The 12,861-nt window shown below is 52.4% G+C and overlaps 1 protein-coding gene across 5 annotated transcripts in view; it reads left to right on the top strand.

Moving 5' to 3' along the window:
- axin2 (axin 2 (conductin, axil)) overlaps positions 1–12,861 on the top strand; it is a 49,624-nt gene that overhangs the window by 28,807 nt on the left and 7,956 nt on the right. For 2 of the 5 annotated variants that reach the window (XM_068003883.1, XM_068003884.1), the window contains exons 5-8: positions 4,421–4,561; positions 6,366–6,868; positions 8,783–8,968; positions 12,213–12,449. In XM_068003883.1, coding sequence (XP_067859984.1) covers positions 4,421–4,561; positions 6,366–6,868; positions 8,783–8,968; positions 12,213–12,449 — 1,067 coding nt within the window. The remainder of the gene's footprint in view (positions 1–4,420; positions 4,562–6,365; positions 6,869–8,782; positions 8,969–12,212; positions 12,450–12,861) is intronic. The other 3 variants (XM_068003887.1, XM_068003886.1, XM_068003885.1) reach the window with 3 other exon arrangements.

Genomic DNA, 12,861 nt, shown 5'->3' with positions numbered 1-12,861 from the left:
GCACTTATCTGGCGCAAATGTTACTTGCCACTTATGAGCCCAAGCCTGGATGTTGTCCAGGTCTTGCTGCATGCAGGCTCGGACTGCTTCATTATCTGAGGGGTTGTGAATGGAACTGAACACTGTGCTATCATCAGCAAACATCCCCATTTCTGACCTTATGATGGAGGGAAGGTCATTGATGAAGCAGCTGATGATGTTCCCCCTCATGGGGGAATCTAAAACTAGGGGGCACGACCTCAGAATAAGGGGTCACCTGTTTAAGACGGAAATTAGAAGGAATTTCTTCTCCCAGAGGGTCGTGATTCTTTGGAATTCTTTGCCCCAAAAAGCTGTGGAGGCTGAGTCATTGAATACATTCAAGGCTGAGTTTGACAAATTTTTGATCAGCAAGGGAGTCAAAGGATACGGGGAAAGGGCGGGAAAGTGGAGTTGAGGTAAAAATCAGATCAGCCATGATCTCATTAAATGGTGGAGCAGGCTCGAGGGGCTGAATGGCCTACTCCTGCTCCTATCTCTTATGGTCTTACTCTCTGGAGTTCAGAAGAATGAGAGGTGATCTCATTGAAACATATAAGATTCTGAGAGGGCTTGACAGGGTAGATGCTGAGAGGATGTTTCCCCTGGCTGGAGAGTCTAGAACTAGGGGGCATAGTCTCAAGATAAGGGGTCAGCCATTTAAGACTGAGATGAGGAGGAATTTCTTCACTCAGGGTTGTGAATCTTTGGAATTCTCTACCCCAGGGAGCTGTGGATGATGAGTCGTTGAATATATTCAAAACTGAGATCGTCAGATTTTTGGACATTAAGGGAATCAAGAGATATGGGGATCAGGCGGGAAAGTGGAGTTGAGGTTGAAGATCAGCCATGATCTGATTGAATGGCGGAGCAGGCTCGAGGGGCCGTATGGTCTACTCCTGCTCCTATTTCTTATGTTCTTACAAACCCCAGTGAGAGTCAGTGTCTGTAGAACTATACCCTAGTTAAAGTCAGTGCCCCTAGAACTGAACCCCAGTGAGAGTCAGTGTCTGTAGAACTATACCCTAGTTAAAGTCAGTGCCCCTAGAACTGAACCCCAGTGAGAGTCCGTGTCTGTGGAACCCATACCCCAGTGAGAGTCAGTGTCTGTGAAACCCGTACCCCAGTGAGAGTCCGTATCTGTGGAACCCATACCCCAGTGAGAGTCAGTGTCTGTGAAACCCGTACCCCAGTGAGAGTCAGTGTCTGTGGAACCCATACCCCAGTGAGAGTCCGTATCTGTGGAACCCATACCCCAGTGAGAGTCAGTGTCTGTGGGATTGTACCCCAGTGAGAGTCAGTGTCTGTGGGACTGTACCCCAGTGAGAGTCAGTGTCTGTGGGACTGTACCCCAGTGAGAGTCAGTGTCTGTGGGACTGGACCTCAGTGAGAGTCAGTGTCTGTGGGACTGTACCCCAGTGAGAGTCAGTGTCTGTGGGACTGTACCCCAGTGAGAGTCAGTGTCTGTGAAACCCATACCCCAGCAAGAGTCCGTATCTGTGGAACCCATACCCCAGTGAGAGTCAGTGTCTGTGAAACCCGTACCCCAGTGAGAGTCAGTGTCTGTGAAACCCGTACCCCAGTGAGAGTCAGTGTCTGTGAAACCCGTACCCCAGTGAGAGTCAGTGTCTGTGGGACCCGTACCCCAGTGAGAGTCAGTGTCTGTGGGATGGTACCCCAGTGAGAGTCAGTGTCTGTGAAACCCGTACCCCAGTGAGAGTCAGTGTCTGTGAAACCCATACCCCAGTGAGAGTCAGTGTCTGTGAAACCCGTACCCCAGTGAGAGTCAGTGTCTGTGAAACCCGTACCCCAGTGAGAGTCAGTGTCTGTGAAACCCGTACCCCAGTGAGAGTCAGTGTCTGTGGGACCCGTACCCCAGTGAGAGTCAGTGTCTGTGGGACCCGTACCCCAGTGAGAGTCAGTGTCTGTGGGACTGTACCCCAGTGAGAGTCAGTGTCTGTGGAACCCGTACCCCAGTGAGAGTCAGTGTCTGTGGGACCCGTACCCCAGTGAGAGTCAGTGTCTGTGGGACTGTACCCCAGTGAGAGTCAGTGTCTGTGGGACTGTACCCCAGTGAGAGTCAGTGTCTGTGGGACTGGACCTCAGTGAGAGTCAGTGTCTGTGGGACTGTACCCCAGTGAGAGTCAGTGTCTGTGGGACTGGACCTCAGTGAGAGTCAGTGTCTGTGGAACCCGTACCCCAGTGAGAGTCAGTGTCTGTGGAACCCGTACCCCAGTGAGAGTCAGTGAAAGTGGGACTGGACCTCAGTAAGACACACTGTACAGCAGAGCTGGGGAGGAGATTCACTGTACAGTTCAGTACAGCTGGAGATAAAGAGAAACAGCCTCCTCCAAATATGCTTTAGATGGTCATAAAAAAAACAAGTCTCTTCCCATGCAACATATGACACGCTGCATCACAAATACTTTGGACAGTTTACATGTTCCCTGTACTCAAAAGTTCGAGTGTGGCTCTCGGTCTGGCTGATTCTGAGTCTGGTACCATGTTCCCTGACTCTGTGTGTGTATGAGCAGATTGCTACTTTACATTGTCAAGCCTTGGTTAGAGCTTCCTTGATGCAGTCCCCTCCGCTCCCTGAATTTTCATACCCCCCTCCCTCCCCCACCAAGAAAAAAAAAATCATTTGCTCAAAAATCTCTTTCAAACGGCGAGAAAGCTGTTGTCTCAGAAATGTGTGTTTTTTTAAAAAAAACAGAAATTGAAAACAACGAAAGTTCTACTGCCCGAGCTTGTAAATGAGATTATTTTGTCCTGGGGCTTCTCAAATCGACATTCTCTGCCAGGCTATGCTTTGATCAGAAGCTGAATAGAAACCGGCCTGTGTGTAAAGTGACAGCTTCCAGCAGAGCAGCCCCTTTTCCCTCTCCCCACCGCCTCCCTCCCACTCCCCGCATCATTGCGGCTACTGTGCGGCTGCTGTAGAGAAAAGGCTATTTGCCTCATCTGGTGGGTACGAAGCCCGGCTTGAGAGTTTGGCTTTTCTGCTTCTAAGAGACAAGGGGGCCAGGGGTAGATAGGGAGTGGAGATGGTGGGCGGTGTGGGGGGAGAGAGAGAGAGAGAAAGAAGGGGAGAGAGAGAGAGAGAGGGCGAAAGAGAGAGAGAGAGAGAGAGAGGGAGGAAGATGACAGCAGGAAGGCAAAGTCCCTGCCAGTGGTCGCTCTCTCTCTCTCTCACGTTTACCGAGGCTGGCGGGAGCCTCGCCTCGCCTCGCCTGCAATTCTTTGCTCCCGATTCACAGACCAGCCTCCTTCTCCCTTGATGGCTGCAGCTTCAGGCAGTCGAGCTCAGCAGTGTGTAGCACACGTAGCCTGCTGCAGATTCTCTTCATACCCTGTACAAAGAGACAGAAGTGGAGAGCGAGGGAGAGAGAAAACAACACAGGCGCAGTTGGGCCAACAGTTGCTCAAAGGTACCCAGCGTGCAGCCAGGAAATAAATTACCGCATCTTCTCTGATCTGTAACCCGTTTCCCTCCATCTTTATTTTTTTTTAATTTTAATTTTCTGTTTATAGCCCACTTCAGTTAAAGATTCTTCCCTCCCACCTTCATGTTTTTTTGATGTGAAACGAGACCCTTTGAAGATGCTCGAGACTTCTGATGGGTTGGTTGTACTACAGAGGGAACGAGCAGGTCTCCTCAGTGCAACCAACTGCTCCTGCCGTAGGCCAACGTTGGTGGGTAGGATGTCACTCTGTGAGGTCACTGAAGGAACCTCATAAAATCCCGAGCTTATCGCAGCAAGCAGGGAAACTGGCTTTACGCAAACACACAAGCGCATTAAAAGAAAAGGAACGAAAGTATCATTGTGTTCTCTCGCGCTCTCTCACTCTCTCTGTCACTAGCTCGCTCTCACTCTCTTTATCTCTCTCTCACTTGCTTTCTCTCCCACTCGCTCTCTCTCACTCTTTCTCACTCACACGCTCTCTCTGTCTCACTGCTTCTCTCTCTCTCTCTCTCTCTCTAGCTTTCTCTCACTCTCTCCCGCTTGCTCTCTCCCACTCGCTCTCTCTCTCACTCACTCACTTTCTCTCTCTCACGCTCTCTCACTTGCTTTCTTTCTCTCTCTCACGCTCTCTCACGCGCTTTCTCTCTCTCTCTCACACTCACTCGCTTTCTCTCTCACTCACTTTCTCTCAATCCCTCACTCGCTCTCTCCCTTTCACGCTCTCTCTCTTACGCTCTCTCACTCGCTTTTTCTCTCTCTCTCTCTCTCACTCCCTCACGCTCTCTCACTCACTTGCTCTCTCCCTCTCACTCGCTTTCTCTCTCTCTCGCTCTCTCTCACTCTCTCCGTCCCCTCCACCTCTTTTTGCCGAAATGCTCGAGCTGAAGGACGATTGGCTAACCGTGGGTTCTTTGTTCTGCTCCCGCACGGTGTAGAGAACTCACCGCCTCCCGAAGGAGATGACCCCTGTGAACCCAGCAGCCTTCGCCACTCAGCTCATTGCCCGGCTGGAGAAGCTCAAACGGGAGCGAGACACGATGGACAGCCTGGAGGAGAGGCTTCAGCAGATCAAAGAGGTAGGATTGCAAGCACCTCAAGACCCCACCACCTCCAGACACGGTCGGGAGGGAGACTGGAGAGAGGGGAAGGGAGGAGAGGGAAGGAGGGAGCGATGGGAAGGGGAGGACGAGGAGAAGAGGGGGGGGTTTAGTTTTATTTCTAAGCTCTTGAACAGAGACTGAGGAGGGAGGGGAGTTATTTTCTTTCTACACTCTTGAAACTTGCAACTCCAAGAACGATTGAATAGTAACATTGCATCAGTGGTAAATTGGGTTTTAAAATACAATCACAGTCATTATACCGAGTGAAACGTTATTTTTCTCTGTGTAAATGTGTTGATTTATTAAGAGTTCACTCTCCGGCCTCTGTTGCGATCTGTCGGAACAGATCCCGTTAAGATGTTGATTGTGAATGAGGACAGTTTGAGTAAAGGAACGAGTGTGCCTGGACTGTAATAAGAGCCATCGCAGGGACACCTCGAGTACCTGCCTGCCCTGCTGGGGGATGTCTGTGTTTATGTGGCACAATCTGGTGCGGGGGTTTTAACCTAACTTTCCCGTTGGGAAACTGACTGGATCTCATCCGATTTACTCTCCATTGATGTCAGTGGTGAATAATATTGGACGGGGTGTGAAACCGGCATTCCACCCGATCCGGGGGGATTCCTGCCCGGCAAGTTAGGTTAAAATTAAGCCCCCGTAGGGTGCAGCATCGGCCATGGGTGGGAGCTGGTTTGAGGGAGGGAGAGAGAGCGGGGATCACACCCCCTTGGAGGAGGAGGTTACAGAGATGGGTTGAGAGGAGACCACGGAGGGGATCTGTAAACAGCCCAAGGAATTGGCCAGGACGGGGTTGGGGGGGAGGAGGGGGAAGGGGAGGGGAGGGGAGGGGTGATGAACTAGCAGGATTTAGTGCAGAACAGCAGACATACACTGGGGGGTGGGGGTTGGAGGGCGGAAAGTGGGGGTTGGAGGGTGCGGGTGGGGGTTGGAGAGTGGGGGGGTGGAGGTTGGGGGGTTGGAGGATGGGGGGTTGGAGGGTGGAGGGTGGTGGGGTGGAGGGTGGAGATTGGAGGGGGGGTGGAGGGTTGGAGGGCGGAAGATGGGGGTTGGGGTGAGGGCTGGAGGGTGGGGGTTGGAGGTTGGGGGGTGGAGGGTGGAGATTGGAGGGGGGGTGGAGGTTGGGGGGTGGAGGGTTGGGGGTTGGAGGGCAGAGATTGGAGGGCAGAGATTGGAGGGTGGAGGTTGGAGGGTGGGGTTTGGAGGTTGGAGGGTGGAAGTTGGAGGGCGGAAGGTGGGGGTTGGGGTAGGGGTTGGAAGTTGGAGGGTGAGGGTGGGGGTTGGAGGGTGGGGGTTAGAGGGTGGGGGTTGGAGGGTGGGGGTTGGAGGTTGGAGGGTGGAAGTTGGAGGGCGGAAGGTGGGGGTTGGGGTAGGGGTTGGAAGTTGGAGGGTGGGGGTTGGAGGTTGGGGGGTGGAGGGTGGAGATTGGAGGGGGGGGGTGGAGGTTGGGGGGTGGAGGTTGGAGGGTGGGGTTTGGAGGGTGGGGTTTGGAGGGTGGAAGTTGGAGGGCGGAAGGTGGGGGTTGGGGTAGGGGTTGGAAGTTGGAGGGTGAGGGTGGGGGTTGGAGGGTGGGGGTTGGAAGTTGGAGGGTGAGGGTGGGGGTTGGAGGGTGGGGGTTGGAGGGTGGGGGTTAGAGGGTGGGGGTTGGAGGGTGGGGGTTGGAGGGTGGGGGTTAGAGGGATGTGAGTGGTGTCATAATTGTTCTATAGACTGAGTGGCTGCTCACCATGAACATTAAAGGCAGGTTTTTGTATGATTGCAGGATGAAGGAGAAGATGGAGAACTGCCCACAGTGAGAGCTCAGACCGATAAGGAACCCGCATCTTCCCACCACCAGCCACACCCCCTGACCCTCCTGCCCTCCGGTAGCTATGATGACGACCCTCAAGCCATCCTGGATGACCACTTATCACGGGTGCTGAAAACCCCAGGCTGCCAGTCTCCGGGACTGGGGAGGCACACTCCGCGCTCCCAGTCACCAGACCGTCTCCGAGGGGCAAAGTTTCAACCGGCCCCGCTGCCCCCGGCCACTTCTCTGGGACTCTCTGACAAAGGGTACGTCTCCAAACTGAGTGCCAGGTACACCCACCATCACTACATCCACCATCACACTGTCCCCAAGACTAAAGAACAGATTGAGGCCGAGGCAGCTCAGCGAGTGCAGTGTCTCTGTCCGACCAGCACAGACTATTATTCCTACGTCAAGTGTCGCGGCCACTCAAAGGTTGAAATGCCAGCGCTCCAAGTGGAACAGTTTGGCTTTGGGTAAGATCTCGTCATTTTCCTTTCAAGTTTTATCCCCCACCTCCTCCTCCCATTCTCCGAGGAGTAGCAAGCGCCCTCCACTACCCCGACTCTCTCTCTGCACGCGTGCAAATCGGTGGGCTGCTCAACCGCGGGGTGCGTCACGGCTGAGCCTGATCCTGTACACGCCCAGTGCCTGAACACGAGCACATCTGGGCATCAGGATGGTGCTTTTGGAGCAGGAACCCGGGCTGATGGGATTCTTTTTCCCCGTCCCCTCACCCAGAGGCACTGAGACCAATTATAGCAACCCCCCTGACCACCAGCCCAGCAGAGAACAGCACAGACAGGGATCAAACCTGGGAACTGCTGGTCTCGATAACTCAGGACCACACTCAGTGACGCACTTACCAACCAAGCACCAGGGAAACTGGACATGGAACATATTCTGTAACGATGTGTCTTAAGTTATATGTGTAAAACCGAGCATAACGTCAGAGAGATTGCCTTCGATTACTCTACGTAATTATTCTGTATTTTCTCTGTGGCCCACTCAGTTGTAATTGTGGCTAAACCTGTCCAAGACTCTTGCTGTTCTTCAGATGGCCACTTGGAGGAGCACCACAGTACCTTGGGGGAATTCAGCCCTCCCCAGGGCCATAAAACTGAGATTAGGAATCACAGGCAGCAAAGCCCAGGTCCTCTCGCTCCCCGGCACCGGGCGCTGTGGTTCCCCGGCATCGGGCGCTGTCGCTCCCCGGCACCGGGCGCTGTGGTTCCCCGGCATCGGGCGCTGTCGCTCCCCGGCATCGGGCGCTGTCGCTCCCCGGCACCGGGCGCTGTCGCTCCCCGGCACCGGGCGCTGTCGCTCCCCGGCATCGGGCGCTGTGGTTCCCCGGCATCGGGCGCTGTCGCTCCCCGGCACCGGGCGCTGTCGCTCCTCGGCACCGGGCGCTGTGGTTCCCCGGCACCGGGCGCTGTCGCTCCCCTGTCGCTCTCAGTTACATCATTTCTTTGTATGTACATTGCAGTTAAAGGGTTAACATTTTGCGTACAGTAAGTTTTTCTATTCGTGTCCTTAAAAATAAAAGTTTTAAAAGTATTTAACTTCCTGCGCCCATCATGATCCAATCCGCAGCCGAGACTGCTGCTCTTGTGATAAGTCAGGCAGCACCTGTGGGGAGAGAAACAGAGTCAACGTTTCAGGTCGATGAGCTTTCGTCAGAACTGCTGCTCTTGTGTTGTCCAGATGTGGGCAGGTGAGAGCAGCAATGGAGAGATGCTCCAAGGACTCACTTACCCACAATGGCACAGCTGGGACTGGGGGGGTAAAGGCCAGCGTAGGGAAACCCTACGTCCTGCCGCTCTGTGGCACGCTCGAGTATTGCCCGTTTACCCGTCGATGTGCGACTGCTAGTGAGCATTGTTCATAAGAGCGCCAACTGTTGGGGACAGGATGCCCGAGCCTGGTGCCCCTCCTCATGTAGTATCCACATGCCCACCCTCCAGACGGGCTCACCGGAGACCGATTAGCAGCAGGAAACTTCGGGAGATGGAGTTGAGGTGCAGATGAGCCATGATCTAATTGAATGGCAGAACAGGCTTGAGGGGCTGAATGGCCTCACTCCTGTTCCTATGTTCCTAACTCCCCTGGCCCAGGGGAGCTGTGCCAAACGGCTGTGGCCCTCGGTGAGATGAGTTAACTCAGTGTAGGGTGGTAATGGAATGAGCTGGCCTAATATATAACCCACTGTAGACAATTGACAGGAAGTGTACCTTTAAACAGGTGACAGTGCTGGAGGTTATTAACGGGAATGAGAATCCCCTGTAAGTGTTTTTTTTTAAAGTGGGTACAGATGGTGGTTTTCACTCCTTAAAACAGGAATGGTTGAGGATTTTTCCACTGACTGATGTTTCCCTCTGTTTGTCCCTCAGCAGCAGGAGCAGTTCCCTGCCCAGGAGGAGCTCACAGGTAACGGACAGTGTCCGCCTGATTCCCAGTGAGGGAGCTCTGCCTCCCGGAGACCCCCAGCTCCCCGGCGAAGAAACGGACCGCTCACAGAACGTCTGGCAGTGGATGCTGGAGAGCGAGCGACAGCCCAGCAAGCACCGGTCCCACAGGTAAAGACAGAGCCTCTGCCCGGTATAGATATTGCATGCTGTGTGTGTGTGTGTGTGTGTGTGTCTATGTGTCACTGTGAGAGTGTGTGTGTGTGTCAGTCTGTGTTTGTGTGTCACTAAGAGTGTGTGTGTGTCAGTGTGGATGTATGTGTGTGTGTCAGTGTCAGTGTGGGTGTATGTGTGTGTGTGTGTCTGTCTATGTGTCACTGTGAGAGTGTGTGTGTGTGTCAGTCTGTGTTTGTGTGTCACTAAGAGTGTGTGTGTGTCAGTGTCAGTGTGGGTGTATGTGTGTGTGTCAGTGTGGGTGTATGTGTGTGTGTCAGTGTGGGTGTATGTGTGTGTGTGTCTGTGTCTGTGTAAACATAAGAATATAAGAAATAGGAGCAGGAGTAGGCCATTCGGCCCCTCGAGCCTGCTCCGCCATTCAATAAGATCATGGCTGATCTTCGACCTCAACTCCACTTTCCCGCCCGATCCCCATATCCCTTGATTCCCCTAGAGTCCAAAAATCTATCGATCTCAGCCTTGAATATAGTCAATGACTGAGCATCCACAGCCCTCTGGGGTAGAGAATTCCAAAGATTCACAACCCTCTGAGTGAAGAAATTCCTCCTCATCTCAGTCTTAAATGGCCGACCCCTTATCCTGAGACTATGCCCCCTAGTTCTAGACTCTAGCCAAGGGAAACAATCTCTCAGCATCTACCCTGTCAAGCCACCTCATAATCTTATATATTTCAATGGGATCACCTCTCATTCTTCTAAACTCCAGAGAGTATTGGCCCATTCTACTCAATCTCTCCTCATAGGACAACTCTCTCATCCCAGGAATCAATCTAGTGAACCTTTGTTGCACCCCCTCTAAGGCAAATATATCCTTCCTTAGATAAGGAGACCAAAACTGTACACAGTACTCCAGGTGTGGTCTCACTAAAGCCCTACACAATTGTAGCAAGACTTCCTTACTCTTATACTCCAACCCCCTTGCAATAAAGGCCAACATGCCATTTGCCTTCCTAATTGCCTGCTGTACCTGCATGCTAACTTTCTGTGTTTCTTGTACGAGGACACCCAAATCTCACCATTTAAAAAATATTCTGCTTTTCTATCCTTCCTACCAAAGTGAATAACCTCACATTTTCCCCCATTATACTCCATCTGCCACCTTCTTGCCCACTCACTTAACCTGTCCATATCCCTTTGCAGACTCTGTGTCCTCCTCACAGTTTACTTTCCCACCTAGCTTTGTATCTTCAGCAAACTTGGATACATTACACTCGGTCCCTTCATCTAAGTCATTAAAAAGATTGTAAATAGCCGAGGCCCAAGCACTGATCCTTGCGGCACTCCACTAGTTATAGCCTGCCAACCTGAAAATGACCCGTGTATCCCTACTCTCTGTTTTCTGTCCGTTAACCAATCCTCTATCCATGCTAATATATTACCCCCAACCCCATGAGCCCTTATCTTGTGAAACAACCTTACGTGTGGCACCTTGTTAGATGCCTTTTGAAAATCCAAATATACGACATCCACTGGTTCCCCTTTATCTACCCTGCTAGTTACACCCTCAAAAAACTCTAATAAATTTGTCAAACATGATTTCCCTTTCATAAAACCATGTTGACTCTAATCATATTATGATTTTCTAGGTGCCCTGTTACCACTTCCTTAATAATGGATTCCAGCATTTTCCCGTCGACTGATATCAGGCTAAGTGGCCTGTAATTCCGTTTTCTCTCTCCTTCCCTTCTTGAATAGCGGGGGTAACATTTGCTGCCTTCCAATCCACTGGGACTGTTCCAGAATCTAGAGAATTTTGGAAGATCATAACCAATACATCCACTATCTCTGCAGCCACCTCTTTTCGAACCCTTGGATGTAGGCCATCAGGTCCAGGGGATTTGTCGGCTTTTAGTCCCATTGGTTTGTCCAGTACTTTCTCTCAAGTGATATTAATTGTTTTAAGTTCCTCACTCTCATTTACCCTGGGTTCCCCACTATTTCTGATATGCTTTTTGTGTCTTCTACTGTGAAGACAGATACAACATATTTGTTTAACGCATCTACCATTTCTGAGAGTGTGTCAGTGTGTGCGTGTGTCTGTGTGTCAATGTGTGTGTCAATGTCAGTGCGTGCGTGTGTGCGCACGTGTGTGTGCGCGTGTGTGTGTGTGCGTGTCTGTCTGCGTGTGTGTCTGTGTGTGTGTCAGTGTGTGTCTGTGTGTCAGTGTCTGTGTGTCAGTGTCTGTGTGTGTCTGTGTGTGTCTGTGTGTGTGTGTGTGTGTGTGTGTGTGTCTGTGTGTGTGTGTCTGTGTGTGTGTGTCTGTGTGTGTGTCAGTCTGTGTGTGTGTGTCTGTGTGTGTGTGTGTCAGTGTGTGTGTGTCTGTGTGTGTGTCAGTGTGTGTGTCTGTGTCTATGTGAGTGTGTCTGTGTCAGTGTGTGTGTGTGTCAGTGTGTGTGTGTCTGTGTGTGTGTCAGTGTGTCTGTGTGTGTCAGTGTGTGTGTGTGTGTCAGTGTGTGTGTCTGTGTCAGTGTGTGTGTGTGTGTGTGTCTGTGTGTGTGTGTCAGTGTGTGAGTGTGTCTGTGTGTGTGTGTTTTCCCCCTCTTTCAAATCTGACAGTTATTAGTTCCTCTCAAATCTTCAAAGCGCTTCATTTTAAGACTGAATAACTCGGGTGGTGTAATTTGAAAGCCGATATAATATGGAAAAAAACCCTTTTGTTTGCCGGTTGCTGATCCACATTCCACCTCACTGACTCCTGAACAAAGAGCTGTCAAAAATAAAACAAACTCCCCGAACACTCAGCTAGTGGGAGAAGCTGCCGACGTTTCGAATGAGTCACACGGAGCAGCAAGGGGTCGGGTCTGATCTTCGGTCTGTGCTGCGATAAGCTGACCCCAGCTGGGGGGGACAGGGACCTCCCCCTTCCCCTCTACCCTTGGCCCCAGCGACCCCCTGACCCCTCTCCCCACAAAGCTCCGATACCCAGTGACCTCTGGCGGATGCACGTGACTGTGGAAGTGGGTTAGAGATCACGATGCCTCTCAAGGCCGATCGACCCGGCTGACACTCGGTGTTTTGAGCTGGCGCAAGTGTAGAATGGGCCGCTTGGGGGCGAGGCATGGGGGGAGGGGAGTTGGGGTTTGGGCGGGGGGGGGGGGGGGGGGGGGCGGCGGCGGTGGTAATTGCCTGCCGCGGATCGAAGAGCTGCAAAAGATAACAAGACGATTCTCTCCCACCAGCGCCCAGTGTACAAAGAAAGGCAGCGGGTCCGACTCCTCGAGGGGCACAGCGGGTGAGCGGGTCAGTCGCCAGCACGGTGCCAGCAGCCACCAACGGAGCATCGCCCAGCCATGCCACCCCTTCATTCAGGACCCCGCCATGCCCCCACTCCCTCCGCCTAACACTCTCGCCCAGCTGGAAGAGGCACGGCGCAGGCTGGAAGAGGAAAAGAAGGTTTCCAAAACACAGAAACAAAGGTAGGGAGATATTCCGTCTTCACTTCCCCTTCTTTGCTCTCGCGGTTCAGGGGTTTATAATTTATAATTCATGCAGCATGTTCGCCGAGCGTTGCTGTACGTCTCGCTGCGATTATTTCGTCAGGATGATGGTTAAGATGAAAATTCAATCAGTGTTTTAGTCTGGGAGAGAGGCCGCTTACCCCAAGACAGGAAAAGGTGTCTGACTGACCCCTGACTGACTGACCCCTGACTGACTGGCCCCTGGCTGACTGACTCTCTCTCTGACTGACCCCTGACTGACTGACCCCTGGCTGACTGACCCCTGGCTGACTGACTTTCTCTCTGACTGACCCCTGACTGACTGACTCTCTCTCTGACTGACCCCTGACTGACTGACTCTCTCTCTGACTGACCCCTGACTGACTGACCC

Source organism: Heptranchias perlo, chromosome 23 (genome assembly GCF_035084215.1).
Source record: "Heptranchias perlo isolate sHepPer1 chromosome 23, sHepPer1.hap1, whole genome shotgun sequence".
NCBI classification, from domain to species: Eukaryota; Metazoa; Chordata; class Chondrichthyes; order Hexanchiformes; family Hexanchidae; genus Heptranchias; species Heptranchias perlo.
This window is presented reverse-complemented; position numbering and strand designations above follow the sequence as displayed.